The following is a 21,421-nucleotide window of genomic DNA, read 5'->3' as shown; positions in this document are numbered from 1 at the left end:
AGAAGACCTTGAATAATGTATATGACTTCTACCTCCGAGGAAGGCAGGCAAGTTTGTACGGCATCCCGACATTTGTCTTCCTGCAGAGCTGCAGCACTCTGGGAAGGAGCCCCCTCGGGCACAGACATCTCCAAGACCCCGAGCGCCCACCTGCTGGAGATCTTCCCTGGCATGACGGGAACGGTAAAAGTCTGCTAAAAGCAGGAGCTTCCCACTCCCCGTTCCAAGAGAAACCTGGGGCCACTTCAGAGCGCCATCGCTGCTGCCTTTCATGGAGACATCTTCTTCACCGCCCAGTCTGGCCAGCCACTGAGCACCCCACAGCCTCGCTGACGTCCAGCCCAGCACCACCTCGGCCGTGTCTGGACTGGCCCCTCTCCCTAGCGTCAATGCATCTCTGTGGAGCCATGGGCACCACGAAGACCACAAAGCTCTGAACAAGTCCATCTCCTTCCACCCTGACGGCTGCCCCGTGCTTCCAACACCGTTCTCTCTGGCTGAGCCACCAAGAAACCACGTCTGCCTGTCCAGGCAGTGCCAGCGACGGCGCGAGGCTTTGTTCCTGCTACGGGATGTGCAACAACAGCACTGCCCTAAAATCCTCTTTGCAACCGGTGGTGTTCTGTATAGGAGCTAAATCACTACTGCCTTGTGCTCTCACACCCCCATAGTAGGTGCTCAGTGCTCTGCTATTCGAACAGGGAACCACAGAAAGAGAGAACAGGTATTTTGTTGAGAGACGGGCTGGACTGTGATCTCAGGCGGGGGCTCCTGAGGTCTGATCTCATGGCCAAGATACCTGTTTTACTTTACCCACAGCATGAAGCACGGGAGTGTGACATGGTTTTGCAAAGCACCTTGCCCACAGGAGGGTCTCACAGCTACAGCACATGGCTCCCACCAAGAACCTGGGGTCCACCCCCAGCTTGGCCACCGACTCACCGTGTGGGTCCAAAAAAATCCAACCACTCTGTGCCTCAGTTTCCACACCACTGGCGTTACGGCGCAGAAAGTGGTGGGGATAAATTTCCCAGTGCCTGTGAAGAGTTTTGAGATCCTTGGGCTGGAAGGGCATGGGGCCGTCCTTCTGCATTATTTAAGCTCTATTAGAAGCTAAGGCAGAAGGTGTAAAAAAAAAAAGAAGAAGAAAAGAAAAGAAAAATCAGTTTCTGCAAAAGGTGAGCGGAGAGAATCCACCAGGAAAGGCTTGGTATTTTTCCCAGGCTAGGGGCAGGTGTTAGCAGCAAAGAAAGCAGCCCACGTGCACATACACATAGGTGCATGCACACACATGTGCACACAAACACACACACTTAAATGCCGAACAGTGTTTTTAAAGGGAGGACAAAAAACACGGCCTCGAAGGCATGGATTAAACTCCCGGTGCTTGATGCCGAGAGTGCTAAGCGCAGAGAGAGAACCCGCAGATGGGAGCCATATCAGCAGCCAGATCCCAGCGCTCCGGGGGGAGAAGGAGCCGGCGAGGCAGGCGCACAAGTCTTGCGGCGACAAGTTTCCCTTCCCGCCCCGCAGTGGCTCAGTGGAAGAATACAGAAGAAGTTGGGTCATAACGTGGAAAAAAGCTCCTGAAACACGACATCACTTACTCTTCTGTGCTATTGCTCAGCAGAGCTAATAAATCTTGCATGAGCAGCGCTGAGTCTAATTTTCTAATATGAAAAGGCATTTGGATTGAGAGAGAGGGAAAGATAAAAGTGATTGAATCTCCAATCGCCCGGCGTCAGTGACAAGAAACATCCTGAGACGGACCCCAAAGAAGAATGGCTCCCCCCTGGCGCGCCAAGCCCCCACCCACCTGCGCCTCCATCCCTCCCTGCTCCCGGCACGCTCCGGCTCTGACTCCAGCTCCCCTATTGACAGGCCGAGGGTTGAAACACAGTTACCCAAGTTATCATTTCTGCCTTTTGATCAATCTGAATTTTCAGGACAATTACCCTCTTAATCAATGATTGCTATCAGCAGCCCGCGGCCCCGCGCCGCATGGGCAGACGGCGCGTGCATAAGCAATGAAGCCGAGGGGAGGAGCTCCCTAGGCGCGTCCATCTTCCCCTGACATCCTCACCGGCGGAGAGGGTGGAAAGCTGTGAAGGCCACTTCAAGGAACACCTGACGGGAAAGAGAAGCAGGGGGAGATTCGAGGCACGCTGGGCCCGGAGCCGTGGGTACCAAACGATTCCCCCGACCGAAAAGCCAACCCAGGTGAGCCGCGGACCTGGAACCGGGAGATTCAGGCCGATCTACTGCCAGCGCCGACAGCTCCTAATGAGGCTAATAAAGGCCCTTTGCAATTAGGGGCCAAAAGCATTTGAGGGACTGATGGATGGCGGAGGGGGGAATCGGCTTGGCACAATGTCTAGGGCACGGGCTTTCCTTTGGGGGGAAAAAAGTATGATTTTCCATACGCAGTTTATTTAGCAAATGTCATCAGAAATACCATCAAGAGGCAAAATAAACAGGTCCTCCCTGCATCCTCGTGGGAGGAACATGCCTCAGCCACAAGCGCTCGATTCTGGGAGGATCCACAGGGCAGAGAGACCCGGCACCCAGCGGGGTTGGCCCCGCACCCCAGGACTGCAGGTCTCAAGGCCGTGAGCACCCCTCGATCGGCACAGGGCTGTTCTTGCTTGGGGTGCTGGGCACAGCAATCCCCTTCCCGGGGAAGTGGCCAGGGACTGGGGTTGCACTCTCCTGGTAACGACTAACCAACACTGCGGAGAAAGGAAGTCCAGGTTAAAACAAGCTTGCTGGAGTAGGGCGTTTTGTCCCATGCAAGGCTTTGTCGAGCTGGGTCTTTAACACCTCCAAGGATGGAGACTTCACTCTCTGGGTACCCTGCTCCAGTGCTTCACCACCCTCCTAGTGAGGAAGTTTTCCTAATATCCAACCTCAACGTCCCTTGCTGCAGCTTGAGCCCATTGCTCCTTGTCCTGCCATCTGCCCCCACTGAGACCAGCCCAGCTCTGTCCTCTTTGCAGCCCCCCTGCAGGGAGGTGAAGGCTGCTGTTCAATCCCCCTCGGTCTTCCCTTCTGCAGCCTCAATCAGCCCAGGTCCCTCCGCCTCTCCTCACCAGTCCAGTCCCCCAGCCCCACAACCATTTTCATTGCCCTCCACTGGACTCTCTCCAATGTGCCCACATCCTTTCTGTAGTGGGGGCCACAGCTGGACACAGGACAATCCTGGGGTCCTTCAGGGCTCAGCGGCTTGGGGGGGGCAGTAGGAAGGGGAGCTCCCTCTCTCTGCCCGACACGCAGGGACCCGTGCCAGGACATGTCACCGTCTCGCACCCACCAGCTCAGGCTGGCAACCGGCAGCACCCGGCGGGCCTGAGAGGGCAGCTGGGGCTGTTGCGAGCAGCTCCAAAGGCCCAGCCTTTCACTAGCTCTTTTACACGGAGAATTGCCGATCAAAACCATCCCCGCTGAGGACTCCAGAGCTATAAAAATAAAAGGAAGGCAAGAGCCACCAGAAGAATTCTTTAGGTGGGTAATGGGCATTTTATTCCTTTTTATGACACTAAACATAGGCAGCTGGCATAATTACACCACAATAAAGGCATAATGTGCACCTAGCAGAACAAACTCATACTTCTGATAATTAGGCAGAGCAAACACAGTCTGGGCCTCGGTCACGTGGCTGCACTTGTCTCCTGGGTCTGTCTGAGCCCGGATCCTTGCAGGCAGCCCAGCCCCCAGCGCAATGGCCTGGTGCGGCCGGCTCCGGGAGGACGGGCACACAGCTCCGGAGAGATGGCTGCCGGTTGCCGCAGCAGGATGAGAACGCAGAGCCACGCAGGGAGGGCCGAGGGCTTCTCTGGGAAGGGAACCAGTGCCCCAGGATAGCAGCAGCTGGCGTCCAGCCGGACGCCACGAAAGAGCAGTGGCCACCGTCCTGGGGATGGTCCCGGAGTGGCTGTAAGAAGCCAGGAGCAAAGCTGCATGTGCTGGGCAGGGGGAGGGATGGGGAGGACACCGCACAGCACATGGGCTGGAGGTGATGGGGGGCAGAAGCTGCCCAGAGCAGCCCACCTGCCTGCGGTTGGTCAATCATGAGATGAAGCCAGGGGAAGGCAGCAGCGAGACCCCAGGAAGGCTCCTCACCTGGTCACCGCACCGATAAGCTGACAGCCCCATCCCCTCCGAATCATGCCCAAAATCAGGGAGCCCCTTGCAAGGTCACTGCTGGGGCTGGTGGAGCACAGACCTGCCTGGCGCTGGCACAGGATCATGGGGCGCGTTAATCCTGCAAGCCCCTGCACTGCTGCCTTCTGGAGCACTACCGAGCAGCCAGGAAGCTGTGGGCACCTCTTGCTCCTAACAGAGACTGGGCGCTGGGGCTCCGGAGATGGGGACCAAGCGAGGCCTGGCTGCAGTGTGTCTGGGCCCCGCCGGTCAGGCTGGCACGCAGTGGCCTCTGTGTGGCTGGATGTGGATGAGCTCCCTGCCAGTGTCTCTAGCAGGACAATCCCTAAGGCCAAGCGGCAGGATCTCACCCCCTTTCCAAGGCTGGGCTTCTTGCTGTCTGATCCCGGCCAAAACCAGGCGCTTGTGACTCTCCTGTGGAAAAGACTTAGTCTTTGTGGTGCCCGGACTCCAGGAACTCATATCTTGGAGTACTCAGGCTGGGTCAAAGTGTCACTAAGACAGAGTAAGCGATGGAAAAACCCAGGTTTCCATTGAATCGCAGAGAGATGGGGCTGGAAGGGAGCTCCAGAGGTCTCAGGTAGTCCAAGCCCTGCCCGAGGCAGGAGGAACCCTGTCCAAACCAGCCCAGACAAACCCAGTGTCCAACCTCTTAGTAAAACTAGTCCCCCCTGACACAAGACATCAAACACAAACCTGCCCCAGGGAAAGCAGGGGGACCGCGCCCACCAACGTCCTGCTTCTCTAAAAGGTTGTCAGGATTTGCTCAAAACATCGCAGGCAGTGGCTGTGCCCCCTCTACAGAGGAAGGCAGACTCCACCCCAGTCTGAACCAGTATAAACAGGGAGAAAATCCCTTCCTGCCCCCAGCGCAGCACTGGTCTGAGCCTGCGCAGAGGGGTAAGACCCTCTAGGTAGGACCCTCCAGGGTTGGTCCCGGCAGCAGCATTGGCACAGCCCAGACCCCGTCCCCAGCCTAGGCTGTAGCCAACATCTGGTGCCTCTGGGGGTGGCTTAAAAAACCCTTGATACACGGAGCCGGAGGAGCGGAAAGGGGCTACAAGATTCCCTCCCAACCCCATGCAGCACCCAGCACGGCCCAGAAGCCTGTGAATCCCCACAGCAGAGCACAGGCATCGCTAGCCTAAATCATCCCTGACCAGTGGCTGTCCAGCCTCTTCTTGAACCCTTCCAGTGATGGAGAGTCCACCTCTTCCCCAGGCCAGGGAGGATACTATGTAAGGGACAGATCACCCTAGAGATGTCCGGTTCAGTGCTCATCCCCTCCTGCCACTGCTGGGGACGGGATCCTGAGCTCGGAGGACCACTGCTCTGACCCAGTAGAGAACTGCTGATGGTCTCATGTTCTCAGGACTAGTTTTCTGGTCCAGTGCAGGGGCTGGAAAGTTTGCCTGGCAAAACCCACCCCTTGCCATCTCCCAGCCCTGGCACGGGTTGAAAAGGAGCAGCAGGAACGTTACTATGATGATGGGCCAGGGGATCCTAGCTAGGATCAGGGTCCTTTTTGCTGGACCCCACATAGACCTCCCCTTGCCTAAAAAGGCTTTGTGCATGTGGGGGGCTTCATTTAAAACGTTCCAAGCGGCACTCACAAGCCCATGTGGCTGTAGACACAGCCTCCTCTCTCCTGAAATGCACAGCCCCGGGCTCAGAGGCTTGCTGCAGAGGTGGGTTATGGCGTGGAGGCAGCGCCAGGGACACACGCATATTTTGCACCTCTGTGGACCAAGAGTTCATCCCACGGCTCTAAGAGGATGCTTTTCTCATTACATCGAGCGGGTCCGATGAGCCTACCACCTCGTACTTGTCTGTCGGTACAGCCAAGGCTCGGCAGGCCCCATCCACCATGCCCAAGTCACACTCTGCAAAGCAGCCACAGGGAAAAAGGAACAGACAACCACACGATCAGGGATGCTCCCCGAGGAGCAAATCCTTCCTCCCCGTCTCTCTTTAACCAATTCCCCCTCCACTGTTTTCCCATCTTCTCACCTCCCCAAGCACCATTATTGTTCTGCAACCCCTCACCTTCGCACTGTTGATGGCAGTGACCAAGTCACTCAGAAAGACACCCGCGGCTATGCCAGAGCTCAAGCTGGTCCCCAGCTGGATGCGCCAGCCAGAGAGGCAGGCAGGCAAGCCAGCAGCCTGATGCACCAAGGTACCAGGGCTGCACTACAGGGAGGGACAGAGCAGGGTGCGGTGAAGGGGACCCCTACGGGGATGGCAGGTGATGCAGCCACGGTCAGAGATGCGCTGGTCCCTCCCATGCCCCATTTCTGGGAGCGGATACGTTAATTAAGAACAGGCAGGTGGGACCCGAGAGCATTTCCATGTGCTAATATAAGAGGAGCAACAGCCAGACACTAGGCACAGCAGCCATCCCAGAACCACCCCTCTCACTCCTAGGCTCTTAACTCTGTCACCCATCCCCTCACCCAAAACACACCCAGCCTCACCCAACACAGACCTGGGGGACTCGGGACCTTTGAGAACTGGGCTTATTTAGTCTGCAGATGACTGAGGGGGGATTGAAGAGCAGCCCTCAACTCCCTGCAGGGGGGCTGCAAAGAGGATGGAGCTCAGCGTGGGCCGAGGACAGAAGGAGCAATGGGCTCAAGCTGCAGCAAGGGAAGCTGAGGTTGGATATTAGGAAGAATTTTCTCACGAGAAGGGTGGTGAAGCGCTGGAACAGGCTCCGCGGAAAGGTGGTGCAGTCTCCATCCTTGGAGGTTTTGAAGCCCCGGACAGACAAAGCCGTGGCTGGGATGATGTAGATGGGGCTGGTCCTGCTCGGAGCAGGGGGTTGGACTGGATGTGACCTCCTGAGCTCCCTTCAACCCCCATTTTCTAGGATTCAGTGACTCTAGGGGAGGGATGGGTTTGCAGCCAAAGCTTGGGACTGGCCCTCACGAGCATCTAGCCCCATTTTCCACCTCTGTCACCGACTTCCTGAGAGCTCACTCGGCCTCTCTGTGCTTCAGTCTCCTGGCGGTATACGAGGACCACAATTCTGCTGTGGCTATTCAGCCTGCGAACTCCCCACGGCAAGTCTCTCGACACATCTGCGCCGCAGCTAGTATAGCAGCCAGCAACGAAAAGCAGTGAAGAAGGAACAACAGATGCTGCTGGGTCAGGGACAGGGCTTTCCCTAGCTGGTCCAAAGTCAGGCCGATTCAACGATGCATTCCTACGTAGGTGGCTCCCGTGTCACACGAGTGAGCCCTGCGGACGTAACGCTTCAACGCCAGCATCACACCAGGTTCCCTAGCTGGACCCATTCACAGGTGAGACAAAGAGGGGCCTGATGCAAGGGGCTTAAAAATCCTGTCTTCTTCCACAGCGCAAGCATGTCCGGAAAAGCTGAAGCCCCAAAGCAGGCGTCTCGGGGCCTGTCTGAGCCTGGCACTCCAGGACCTTGCAGTCATCTCAGTTAAGGCCTTCGATTCTTGGAACAAATTAAGTTTCCAGCCCCAACGCCTCGGTCCCTCCCACCAAGCCGGAGTCGCTCTGGGAAGGCCTGAGGCCAGCGAGAGCACGCTGGAGAGACACGGGGACATCCACTCACCTGAACAGGGTGTTGATTCCCAGCTCCATGGCAAGGGGGCAGGGGCCCTTTGGCAGCATTTTTACTGCTGACATTTTTGCTGCTGCATCTGGATGTCCTGGGGCTTTGTGGGGTGTCTTGATTCACGAGTGGAGTCCAATCCCCACCCTGTTTCCCCTCCCTGGCCTGAGCCCTGACAGCTTCCCCAGGCGTGAAACTATTCAGGGGCAAAGTGAAGCCAGTGGAGTTGTTCTCACAGGGCTCATGCAGGCAGCGTCCCCACCAGCCCAGAGCTGGCTGCACATCCCTGCCTTTCCAAACTACTGAGTCCCAGAGAGGCCCTGGGAGGGCTTTGAGACCGGGCCCCTGGGAGCATCTCTCTTCCTTCTGCCATGAACATGCAGGAAGCTACTAGAGATGCCAAGAGCCAGGCAGTGCCCTTGTCTAACCGGATCCGGGGAGGACAGCGGTCTCAGCTGGCTGGAGACCGCTCCGGGGTGGGGAGAACCAATGCTTGGGGATGGAAGGATGGGATTGCAGGAGCCTCCCGTGCAATGGGCACGGTGAGGGCTGGCGGATATAAAAACCAGGATTTATCTCAAATTGCCGGCGGGTATCAAAAGGCAAATGCATGGGGCCCAATGCAGTCCTCACAGCCTGTCCCTACCAAACCCCCCTGGCAAAAGGGTCCACACCCGAGATCTGATCCATGACTGCACAGGGGAGCCAGGAGGGAAAACATCCACGGACTGAGCTAAGGAGCCGATGGGCCCGAACATGAGACAAGACCGGGCAGGACAGCAGAGTCTGAACTGACCTGCTGGGTGACCCTGGGGCTCTCGGGGGTTTCATTAAGTAGCTAGCGGCAGTGAAGACCTGCAAGTTATTCCTATAAGGAAGCTGCCATGCAAAGGCACCTTGTTACGCCCAAATTACTATCTCCTACTTGCTAGCTTCGTGCCCAGGCACTGAGAAGCCAGGCCATTCTGCACCAGAGGCATCCAGCTATCTATGGGAAGGGGGCCGCCAGCTGCTCACCACGTACCCCCCCATGTCAGTCGGACACAACCCTCCATGCCAGCAGGCTGTGGGGTGACACAGACTACTGCCAAGTCCAGACAGCACCCGACATGAACTGCTGTGCAAGGCTAACTGGGTCATTTGCAATGCACACAGTTTGCAAACAACTGAATCTCAATTGAGGGTCAATGCACCCCGATGGAGCACAGCTGTGAGAGGTGGGCTGGAGGCTGACGGGGCCACTCCTGCCCAGCCAGGGGCAGCACGGGGAGCAGAGAGAGGCAAGGCAGAGGCTGCCAGCTGGGCCGGTGCCAGAGAGGGTACTGGGGGCCCATCCCTGCAGCCAAACAGCCTACAAGAGCCCTCAAGGGCACGACGAGGATGGCCAAGCATGCAAGTGCCCTGCCGGAGACCAGCATGCGGGGCTGCCAGGGGCACGCATCAAGCACTGGCCCCATGCCCCTGCCCAAAGGGACTGAGGCAGGAGCAGGAGGCTCTCAGTCCCCCTCCCAGCACCAGGCTGGCTCTGCAGGGCTAAACAAGGCAACTCCAGCCCCTGATGGGAGCAGCTGGCACTCTGGTGCAGCCCGGATGCCCACAGCTGCCCAAGTCAAGCCACTATCCACCATCATGCGATGCATCTCCTCTCCCTAGGAAGTGTAGGGAGGGGTGTGCAGCACATTTCCTGGGGTCTAGACCTTCTCCTTCCCCACCCCGCTTCACAGGTGGACACAGGTACCCAAGCGCAGCACCCTGCTGCCAAGCACGACAGGACTCCCACATTAACGCTGGGTGATGGCAGATCTGTCTCTGCACTAAATGGCAAAGAGAAAGCTGATAAGGATTTATGACTGACTGACCTCACCAGACAAGAACTGGGGGTCACAACACAAAACAAGTAGGCAGTAAGTTTAAAACTAACACCAGGAAGTTTGTTTCCTCCCAGCGTGCCATTAAAGGTGGAGCTCAGGGCCACCACCTGCAGTGGAAGCTGAGAGTTTAACCAGATTCACCAAGGAACTGGACATGTGCTTGGAGGAAAGGGACATCAGTTGCTGTTGAGCACGGGCGTGAGGGGCACGTGCTCTGCATCAGGCCTGCCTGGACCTTTAGTGCTAGAGGCTGCAGGGAGAAAGGAACAGGGGAAAACCCTGCTCAGCCCCAGTCGCTCTCCCTTCAGCGCTGCTCTCTGCCGCCGTGCGATGCAGGACGCTGGGCAAGACGGACTTACTGTCCGATTCAGGACATGGCAGTGCTTATGTTCTGATGTGTGCCTGTCCCCCACGGTGACACCGCTCCCACAGAGCTGGCCCAGCTGCCACGCAGAGGCACGGCCTTGCTCCAGGCATCCCCCTCGCGTGCACGTTGCTGCTCACTGCCTCCCGGCGGCTGCCTGGCCTGGAATGCGACACACGTTGCAGGATTATTGTAAAACATGCCCTGCCTTTAATCCCTTCTCCTGCGGCCGCACTCCCATATCGACTGCGGGGGAGGCGGTGTCAGGTGTGGGGTCAAGCTTGCCTCTTTCAACACAAGGACACGGAGCGGGCTCAGCCAGCTGCAGCCCACGGGAAGGCGAGGGGCAGGGAAACACAGACTGCCCTGTAAAGCTGGCAGGCACCCAGGGCAGGGGAGAGAGGGGGCTCTTCTAAGCTTGCACGTGGGCAAGTCTACGGCTTTAGGACAGTTTTGGGGGATACGGCCCGGGGTGGAAGAGCAGCAGACACAAACCCGCTTCCTTCTTCTGCCCGGATGCATGGTTTGCTGGCTCGGACCACTGCTTTTTTAAGTCCAAGCTCACTGACACCTCAGCGTTTTCCCAGGGTAGCAAGGCAGTGAACGGAGGGGGTTTGCAGGCACTAGTCTGCACCACACAGGTAACCCAAGCTGCAGCAAGTCCTGTCACACGGGGCCAGATGGGCACCAGAAGACAGAGGTTCAGATGCCATGGAGAGGAGCGTGGCAGAAATGGCTCGGACCAGATAAGCAGTATGGCCACAACAGGGAAGCACGAGGCCTGAGCACCTGCCATTCTGCCTCCTCCCTGCAGGCGACACAACATGCACGCGTAAGAAACACGGACAATTCCCCACCTGCTGCATGTCCGGGGACCCCTTCTGTGCCCTATACAGACTGCTAGCTCGCTGAGGCAGGGACTGTCACGCACTCTGTGCCTGCATGACGGGGCCTCATGCCGGATAGGGCCCGACAGCCCAGTCATAACACGAGTATCATCAAATCCTAGAAAATGAGGGTGGGAAGGGAGCTCAGGAGTCACGTCTAGTCCAACCCCCTGCTCCAAGCAAGACCAGCCCCAACTACATCATCCCAGCTAAGGCTTTGCCTCCCCGGATCCTCAAGACTTTCAAGGGTGGAGACTCCCCCACCACTCTGGGGAGCCTCTTCCAGTGCTTTACTACTCTCCACCGGAGAAAGTTTTTCCTAATATTCAACCCCCACGTCCCTTGCAGCAGCTGGAGCCCATTGCTCCTTGTCCTGCCATCTGCCCCCACGGAGAACAGTCCAGCTCCATCCTCTTTGCAGCCCCCGTTCAGGGAGGTGAAGGCTGCTGTTCAATCCCGCTTTGGTTTTTTTTCTCCAAACTAAATCAGCCTATTTCCCTCAGCCTCTCCTCACCAGTCCTGTCCCCAACCCCTGAACCACGTTCATTACCAATTCTCCATGTCCACATCCTTTCCGCAGTGGGGGGCCCAAAACTGGACACAGGACTCCAGATGTGGCCTCCCCAGTGCTGAACAGAGGGGAAGGATCACTGCCCTCGATCTGCTGGCAATGCTCCTGCCAGTGCAGCCCAGGATGCCGGTCGCCTTCTTGGTACCAAGGGCACACTGCTGGTTCCTGTTCTTGTCCCCTGTCAACCCCAGGTCCTTTTCTGCAGAGCTGCTGCCCAGCCCGTGGGTCCCCAGCCTGCACCGGTGCATGGGACTGCTCCATCCTAAGTGCAGGACTTTGCACTTGTCCTTGTTGAACCTCATGAGATTTCTTCTGCTCCAATCCTCCAATTCGTCTAGGCCACACCAAATCCCAGACGAATTGGATGGAATTGGAATTGGCATGGCCAGGGGACCATCGCATCAGAAACACGGCAGAGCCTCCCACGGCACACGCAGGAGCAGTTCCCACGACTCTCAGACATGGGCCGTGGCTTGGCACACAGGTGCTGTTTGGAGAAGAGCCACCTTCACGAGCAGGAGGTGCGCAGCGCTCTGGGGACCCTAGGATGGGGGTGCTGGAAGCTGGCAGCCCATCGCTCCTTGACCACTGACCTCCACAGCTCTGCAGCAGCGAAGACCATCAGGGACCGTCTCAACCCCATCTTCTAGGGCAGCGGGTCAACCTTTTTAGGCTCCAGGCCCCTCGGAAAATGCTAGTGCTACGTTTTCACTTGTTCTTTGACTTCAGAAACACAACAGTGCAATTCTCCTGTGGCAAAGGACTCGGCGAGGCGCCACAGCTCAGAGCATTTTTAACCCTCTGGATTTTTATTTGAAACCTCAGGGTTTATCTCATGAACCAGGTTGACACATCTAACAGTGCTACCGTGGTGCGGCACCCTGGAAAGGCTCTCGCAGCACCCCAGCATGCCATGGCACCCTGGCTGGGAATCACTGCTCCAGGGACTCATAACCGTGGTGTCGGCGCTCTTGGCAGCAGGAGACCTGCTGTGCCCGGCTGCTGCCTCAGCGGGACTGTCCTGGGCCTCGGGGTTGGACTTTTCCCAGTCCCAGTTTAGCTGTTTCGGCGATGCAGCTGTGGAAGTGATTATATAGCACCGCAGACCAGCAGGTCAGGCAGGGCCGTTCCTAGCGCTAATCCTCCTAAAGCCTTCACTGAAAGATGGGGGCTTTCTGCACGCGCGTGTTGATATGTCAGTGCGGGCAAGGCCAGCAGTTACACCACCCACATTATCCAGATGAGGGAGATGCAAGGGGAGTGTGGGGATCACCGCTTCCCACCCGCACGTGTGAGGACAACCCGTCCCAGTGCACGCCTGGGTGAGCACACGTGAATATGACACTTCCTCCTCATCTTCCCCAGCACAGACATGGCTCGAAACCTCTCCCCCAGCAGAGTCCGGCTGCACACTCCTTGCATGGACCCGTTGCAGAGGGAGCTGGGGGCTTCTCCATATGCTCAAGTTCAATGCCAGGAGATCCTGTTCAATGCCAGGAGATAATTGAGCACGAGCTGGGAAGCTGCTTCCTCCAGGACGGAAAGAAAGCAGCATTAATGTCAGCTCGAAGTCAGCGCACCTTGCAACGGCCCCGATCCTGGACTCGCAAGCACTGCCCTGCTTCCCCTACAGCTTCGTGGTTGCATCCTAGGGAAACCGAGGCACCACATCGGCTGGAACAGCCCCATCCTGCCCCACGGATCAGGGAGGTGGGGAAAGGGATGAGTCCACCCCCGAATGCTGCCTCCCTCTCCCAGACTGGCTCTTGAACCCGGCACACCAGGCTGAAGTGCAGCGGGGCACATGTCCCTCCGCCGGGCACAGAGAGGGCTGCTCCTTCCAGGCCTCTCCCGGATGCCCTTTCCATCTCAGATGACTATCCTCTGGCTCACTCCTCTTCTCCCTCCCTTTGATTTAAGAGTTCCTCTCCTGGCCCTGACAGTAAGGTATTTCTGTCCCACAGATTATAACTCACTCTGGGCTATTATTCAACTCCCAAGCACTGGCCCTGCTGCATTTAGTCCAAACATAATATCCTTCATGCATATATTATCTGTCTCCCTATTATCTGGAATCATTTCGGAATTAAATTTCAGTCCTGCAATATTGGCTTGAAGAGCGGCTTGCTTTATGGGCTAGTCAAAGGTTAGAATACCAATCAAAATAACACTGCCGATGCAGAGAGACATTTTAATATTCCAAAACCCGGTAATTGTAAAAGGACATAATATTTTTTCCCTGATTACCCCAAAGGCAACACATGTTAACAAGGCGAGGGAGAGAGTGAAAGAAATTTCAGAGTTCAGACAGCTGCGCGACAGATTTAAAGGAGCAGCGGCGTAAGGCTGGCTGCGTTCCTTCCTCGCCAGGGCTCACCTGCCCAGGGATCAGAGTCGCACACCTCCATGGCCCTCCTGGGATTAGCCTTTCGGCTGCTCCCCGAGTGCTCAATCACACGGGGCCCACGCCGCTCACATGCGCGGGGCTTTAGCACTCTTGGAAGTCACAAGACTTTGAGAGCACGGTCCCTGGGAGGGAAGAATACAGCAAGCAGGAGCTGAAAACACAGCAGTGCAGGGCTGGGAGGGAGATGCATGCATCAGAGATGCCGGCCTCGCGTGTAGCACAGGCCACGTGACTACCGGGAACCGATGCCTGAGTGAACTAGAGCCCATCACTTAGAAAAATGCATCTGGCTTTGAGTTACACATCACCAGGCATGGAGAGCCCACCCTGAGCTGGGGTAAGTCGCTCCAGCGGGTGGATGTTTACCCTCTCGGTAAAAATCTGTGCCATGCCCGTCTGCTTCAGCCTGGCTCTTGTTATACGTCCTCCTGCGAAGCTGAAGAGCCGCTGGATCGTGTTTCTGCTCCCCTTTCAGACGCACGTGGGCTGGGACGAGCCTCCCATTCCCCTTCTTCTTCGTTAACAAGGTTCTCACGAGAAGGCTGGTTTTCCCGGCATCCTTCAGTCATTCTGAGGGCTCTTCTCTAGCCCTCTCCAAGTTTTCATTGTCCGTCCTGAATTTATTTATTAGGTTCATTGCCCACCCTATGCAAGAGGCTCAGAATGGTTTACAATAAGCAGGCAAACAACCCACAGATCGGATCTGCATGGACAGCAGAGCTGGATGCAGCACCCCCTTAGCAGCGGCACCGGGCCAAACACCCAGGTCATAGTCTCCCCGCTCCTACTAAACACCCCTGCTGATAAGCCCGAGGATTTGGGCTTGGGGGTCTGTCAGGAAGCCAGGTCTGAACTAGGAGCGATGGGCTCAAGCTGCAGCAAGGGAAGCTGAGGTTGGATATCAGGGAAAGAAACTCATGAGGAGGGTGGTGAAGCACTGGAACAGGTTACCCAGAGAGGTGGAGGAATCTCCCTCCTTGCAGGTGTTCAAGGCCCAGCTTGACAAAGCCCTGGCTGGGAGGATGCAGTTGGGGCTGGTCCTGCTTGGAGCAGGGGACTGGACTAGATGTGACCTCCTCATGTCCCTTTCAAGCCTCACTTTCTAGGATTTCTATGATTCTCAATCCATTTAACATGTGCCAAAGTGACTGCATCATTCCAGCTTCTTAATTAAGATGGCATTAGCTACCCAGCAAGCATGCCGCACTGCCACTATTACCTTTGTTACTCAAACCCCATAATTTCAACAAAAATGCCAGGTGAGTTTGAGAAGATCTCTTTTCCATACACCTGGATACACTTGGTATTCCTTGTAATTCCTCACCTTCAATGCTTAATGAAACCAGTCCAACATCAGCCTTTCTGATCCTCTGCTTGGAACTGGTGGCAGGCCAAGAAGCCTGTGATAATTTTGGGTCATCCCATTCATGCTTGTTAAAGCTTGGTACAATGTTCGCTTCCTTTCAGCCCTCGGGAATGCCCCCGGCATACCAAAGCCATGTTAGCAGGCCAGAAAGCACCTTGGCTAGTTCTTTGAAAACTCTTGGATGCACGTTTTCCAGACCTGCTGATTTTAAAAACGGCCAAGTTGCCCAACTGCTATTTAAAACACCACGTGCTGCTGTTTGTCAAAGCAGAAAGCATTTAACTGGGTGAGACGTCAGGTGGCTTTTCCTCCAAATACAGAACAAAAACTTTCTGCTTTCTCACCATCATTATTGACACATCTATTATTTCCATTTAACTACGGCCCCATGCTGTTGTTAGGATTCCTCCTGTTCCATATATATTTGAAAAATGCCTCAGTGGGCTCCTTAACTCTGTTGGCCATAGATGTCTCTGTGTTTTTTTGCTTCCCTTATCCATTGACAACAAAACCTATCTTCTGAAAGCACTTACCCAAGCCCACATGCAAGCAGGCCTGGATTGAAAGCTCCGAAATGTGGTAGAGACTCATACAGCAAAGGAACAGGGAAATGGCATCTCACAGCACTCTGCTAGGCATCACCTGGGCTAGGGATGGAGCACTCCGGCCCCAAGACAGCAAAGCACAATAGTAGCTATGTCAATGGTGACCCTTGCATGCCTAAAGTTAAGCAAGTCAAGTGTTTAAATGCTGGACACGAGCACACAAGCTGGGTCAGACCAGTGGTGCATCTAGCCCAGCGCCCTGTCTCTGACAAGCAAGTAGGAGATGCTTCAGAGAGTGGTTCTTCGGACCCATGGCACTCCTCCAAGACTTTTGAAAATTTAGCAGCACCCCGTTTAAAACCTAACAGAAATGTATCATGGCTAGGCCATGCGATTATGCATTCAGATGATACTAATGTATTAAGTCATTACCATTACACTTTATTCACCCACTGCTGCCACATTAGAGGGAGAGCACAAGTGTAAGGCATGTCTAGAGTGATCTGCTCCCTGTCAGACCCTCCGTGGCATCGTGGCTTCAGGGATATCAGAGGGCACATCCCAGCTGCTCCAATCGCTCCCCGTGGATTTGCCCTCCATCAATCCATCTCATCCCTTTGTGAACCTGGCCGTGGTCTCTGCCTCTGCAACATGCTTTGGCAATGAGTTCCACAAGCGAATTAAAAGGTGCTGGGTTTAAAGAGCATTTCCTCTGGTTCTGCAGGATCGGCCCCGTGCTGTAGGCCTCGGAGGTCACTCTGCACATGCTGCGCCTTCCTATTGCATGGTCAGGTCCAGTCCTGCAGCACATTTCTCCATTTGAAACAAAACCCCAGAGCTCAGTCCACGCGAGCACGTGAAAACATGACCAGCGCCTAAGACGAGCTCATAAAATCAGCCCTTGGGCTCAACACAGACTTTTCCTTCTCCAAAAGGCCCAATTCAGCACCCTTCTCCAGAAGCAGTTGGTGCACATTCAGCACCAACTGCCTGACAACTCCTCCCAGAGAGAGAAAGAGCGGCAGACTCATAGGAAAGGAGAAGAACCCTTACGCCACTTTTATTTCAACGCATAAAAATATTAACACAAAGCACACCTCACTTAAGGTTCCCTGCTTGCACATCGCAACCATGCAGGCGTGACCTTGACACATGGCCCACATGGGTCTAATTAATTCCCAAGCTAAGAGTTCTCACATCAATACAAATTGGACCTCGAAAAGCCACAGCCATTTGCTCCAACGGCCCCCCAGACCCACCCAGGGCACAGATCCCCAGGCTTTGTCCCGTTCGGCTGCAAGCAACAATGCATTTGTGTCTCCTGTGCAGCTCCACGAGCCTACGCGTCCCTCACGGGCCCACGGCCGCACAGAGATCCCCTCCGCGTGTGATTCTTCTATTGAAGGCTACATGCACCGAGCAGGAACCGCCAGGAAGAGCCTACTCCGCCACTGGGAAGGCGGATGCCATACTTGTTTTCCCCACCCCTCGCCATCCTCTCTGTCCTTTCTTCTCCTCCACTCCTGCCCCCTTTTAAATCTTTAGCACCGCGTAACTAGAACACCCCGCTCCCTCCCTGTTAACACCACCAGCTCTTCCAGCGAAACCCTGAGGTGCAGCTCACCTGAATCTGTATGTACAAGTGATGGCATAAAACGGCAGGTTTTTCTGTAGCACTCACCGCCGCGGGATCTCACCCTCGATGTAACTGGAAACCGTGGCATACCGTACGTGGAAAACACAACAGTGTCCCAGTACCCTCTGCCAAACCCAGCAGGACACCATGTCAGCAGGACAGGGGTCCCGAGGGTGCCGATGGCAGCTGGGTTGGGGGTTTTCTATCGGTATAATGCTACTTGAGTTTGCTGCCTCCTGCTAGGAGGGTGCCCAGACAGGGGCTTGCCCCCTCTTGACACCCCCCACCATGGCAAGAGCCCACAGATACGATTCCTGGCAGGTACGACGATGGGCTGGTGTCTATAAGACTCGCTGGAGTCAAGTCGGGCCCATCACCTCCTCTGGAACAAGCTGGGACACATCTCCAGGGTGAGGACAGTTACACAAGCCTTTCCTGAAGGACATCAACACAAATTCCCACAGATGGCAGCTAGCTGGGGCTTCGGTGGCACCCATGACCATGGTATGAGGAGGCTTCTCCTCCTCTGAGCTCCCTGACCAAGGGCCCCAATGACACCCAGAGCGGAAGCTCAGCTCCAGAACAAGGCTGACCCGTGGGATGGAGAAAACTCCAAAAGAGAGAACAGAAAAGCCATTAATGCCTGCACAGATGTTTGCAGGTGTCTTCACATGCTACAGCAATGACTCTCAACCTTTGAAGCCTCACGGCCCCCCCTCAGAAAATGCCGCTGCTTTGTCTTCACTCATTTTTTTTGACTACAGAAATATATTAGAGCAATTCTTCTGCTGCCAACGGGAAGCCCACAGCAGGGCAGGCTACTTAACACTCTGGATTCCTATCTGCAATCTCGGGGTTTATCTTGTGCAGTCCCATTTGCACATCTAACAGTGCCGACATCGAGCAGCACCCCTGAAAGGATCCCAAGGCACCCCAAAGTGCCGCAGCACCCGGCTGGGAATCACTGCTCTGCAAGAACGAGGAGGAGGCGGCATGGCTGAGGCCGGGTGTGCAGGCCCCAGAGCTTCTGCAACCTTAACCTGGGTGCCCCAAACCAGCACTCCCCAGTGCTTCCTCACCTCCTCGCACACAACTACCTTGGCCTTCGTCCCCTCCGAGCTGCCCACCCTGGCTCCCCTCAGACCTTCCCTGCTCAAGCCAAGGATGAGGGTGCCTCAAACAGCGTGGACACATTGCTTCTCCCTGGGTAACTGGTCTCGATGTCTCTCCCACCCTGTTGTACTGCTGGTGCTGGTGCAAGCCCTCACCTCTCCGGGCAGTGCTCCCACCCTGCATGGCTCAGCTGCCTTTCGTGAATCACCGAATCCTAGGCAATGAGGGTTGAAGGGACCTCAGGAGTCACATCTAGACCAAGCCCCTCACACAGCAGGACCAGCCCCAACTACATCATCCCAGCCAAAGCTTTGTCTATCCGGGTCTTAAACACCACCAAGGATGGAGACTGCACCACCTGTCTGGTGGGAGAGAGTTTTTCCTAATATCCAACCTAAGCCTCCCTTGCTGCAGCTTGAGCCCATTGCTCCTTGTCCTGCCATCTGCCCCCACGGAGACCAGCCCAGCTCCGTCCTCTTTGCAGCCCCCCTGCAGGGAGGTGAAGGCTGCTGTTCAATCCCCCTCGGTCTTCTCTTCTGCAGACTGAATAAGGCCAGGTCCCTCAGCCTCTCCTCACCAGTCATGTTCGCTAGACCCACACACCATTTCCAACCTGATCTGCCAGTGACTTCGGCAGTGCCTCATAGGCCACGTTGAGTGCTGTGCTCCCCCTTTCCAGGACAGGGTCTTTGTTCCCATCAGATATCTGGTGGCGCCGAGCCACAACTCACCACGACTCCGGCTCTAAGCCCTTCATGCAGAGGGCTCGGTGTGGAGAGGGTGCCCGGGCTGATGGACAAGGTCTGTCACCACCCAGACCCTACTCCCGTAGCGTGGGAGAAGCACATAACCATTGGCCTGGGGCGAAGCAATGAAAGACCTACAGAGTGACACTGAGTGCAGGTCCCCGATCTGTCTAAACCACCCCAAGATTGTCGTCCGTACTTTGGGTGGATGTTGGAGAGGAGGGGAGGGAACGCAGCAGCCCAGCACTGCCACCACAAGACCCCCTGCTCCCAGGCCCACGTCCCCAGCCATGCAGGCACCTGTCAAGCCCACCCTGGGCCCTCCCTGCAGCATCCCCCCGCCGACGCACACGGCTCTGTCCTTCAGCCCGGCTGCGCAGACGCTGTCAGGGAGCAGGGAGCGCAGAGCTCTGCTAATGCACCTCGCTCCTGACCCGCAGCACCTCTGCCCATCAACACGAGAGGCTCTGACACCAGCATACGGCAGGCGGCCTGCTGGCTCTCAGCACGCTCCGCACCGGGGGGGGCAGGGAGATATCCGGTGTGCGTCTCCTTGGCAGGCCTCCCCGAGCGCTGAGCTAATCGGAGCAAAGAGCGCGTGGAGCGCCCTGCCCCGAGTCCTCGCGCCGCTGACAGCTCACTGGAGAGACGAGATCGCCCAGTGACATTAAAAACGTCCGCGAGCGCCGGCCGGGCTGGGGCGGGGGGGACGGCACATCAGCAGGCTGGGGGGAGGGGAACAAAACTTCTGCCGACTCTATCAGCTGCAAGGAAGGGGATTTTCCTCCTTTCATTGCCCTAAAAATGACCCTGCATCCCAAAAGCCTTTCTGGGGAGGAAGGGGAGCTGGACAAGCCTCTTCCAGCAGGGGCTGTGAGGGTCCCACAAGCACAGTCCCATTCCCAGCTTCTCTTATCCTGGGGAGTGAATGGGGAGTGGAAGGTGGGAGCCGCAGCCCAGCCGCCCAGCCTGGACAGGGGCAGAGCGTGGCAGCCCCGTGGCGATGCCGGTCCAGCGCAGCTGTGCACCCAGTGCCTGGATGGATACGAAGGGAACGCTGCACTGCTGAGTGACCGGGGAGCAAAACAGGGCCAAATACCTCTCTGGACACTACAGGGCCCTGTGGCCTCCCAGGCTCCAGGCGGAGGGTGGCTGCTTTTCCAGTGCTGGGGTCTGGCTGTGAGCTCCTGAGGCAGCGGCTGCTCCTCCCTGCTGGGGACCCGCACCACAACACACATTTCAGCAAGCCCCACCAGCAAGATCCAGCAACGAGAAAGGTCCCTGGATACTGAGCTTTCAACCAAGACCAGGCTGGGCCCAGGACAAGGGACAGCCAGCGCTGCCACAGAAAGCTGCGTCTGGGGAATGAAGCTGTGGACTCTCCGTCACCACAGGGGTTCAAGGAGAGGCTGGACAGCCGCAGGGTGGAGATGATCTAGGAGCAGCGATGCCTGTGCTCTGCTATGGGGATACTGGGCTTCTGGGCTTTGCTGGTTGCACCCTCCCCGCTTTCTACTACACGTCAGGGTGTTTTTCAGCCTCCCCCAGAGGCGCTGGGTGTTGGCCGCAGCCCAGGCTGGGGATGGGACTGGGCTGTGCCAATGCAGCTGCTGGCACCAACCTCGCAGGGTCTTGCCCCTGCGCTCAGGTTCAGCCTCACGTTGCACTGGGGCAGGAAGAGATTTCCCCCCTGCTCAAACTGGTCCAGACTGGGAGGTTTTGCCTTCCTCTGCAGCGGAGACACGGCCTCGGCCTGGGATCTCTGGAGTATCCATGAACCCCCCTGGCAGCAGCAGGACGTTGGCAGCCGCGGCCCCCCTGCTTTCCCGGGGGCAGGGGTGGGAGCAATGCCTGGGGCTATGTCAGGGGCAACTGTGTCATGTTGTTCAGAGATCAGACACAGGGTTTGTCTGGGCTGGTTTGGACAGGGCTGATCCTTCCTCAGGCAGGGCTCCACAGCTCCCTGCCAGCCCACGACTCTGTGACTCTTATTTCCTATGCTTTGCTGCTGTCTTGGCATGGGGCCGGGTCCTTGGTACAGGAACCACTCACCCACCTCCTGCTCTCCACCCTCGCTTGGGGAACTCCCCTCGCATCCTCACGTGCTCATCCCAAATAACTGGTCCCACGCTGGCCTTGCTCTCCAGGTGTACTGCTACTCTTCTCCC

The 21,421-nt window shown here is 56.6% G+C and overlaps 1 protein-coding gene across 3 annotated transcripts in view; it reads right to left on the bottom strand.

The window, feature by feature from the left end:
- The window catches only part of ERI3 (ERI1 exoribonuclease family member 3), a 144,685-nt gene that overhangs the window by 73,304 nt on the left and 49,960 nt on the right, over positions 1-21,421 (bottom strand). The window contains exon 6 of one of the 3 annotated variants that reach the window (XM_025206841.1): positions 2,116-2,729. The exons of the other annotated variants lie outside the window; for them this stretch is intronic. Within the exon in view, the coding sequence (XP_025062626.1) occupies positions 2,511-2,729 (219 nt within the window). The 3' untranslated portion in view covers positions 2,116-2,510. Of the gene's footprint in view, positions 1-2,115; positions 2,730-21,421 lie in introns of those variants that run through there. 3 annotated transcript variants of the gene reach the window in all.

This window comes from Alligator sinensis, unplaced genomic scaffold (assembly GCF_000455745.1).
Source record: "Alligator sinensis unplaced genomic scaffold, ASM45574v1 scaffold781_1, whole genome shotgun sequence".
Lineage (NCBI taxonomy): Eukaryota > Metazoa > Chordata > Crocodylia > Alligatoridae > Alligator > Alligator sinensis.
Note: the sequence above shows the minus strand (reverse complement) of the source record. Positions and strands in the feature narration are given on the sequence as shown.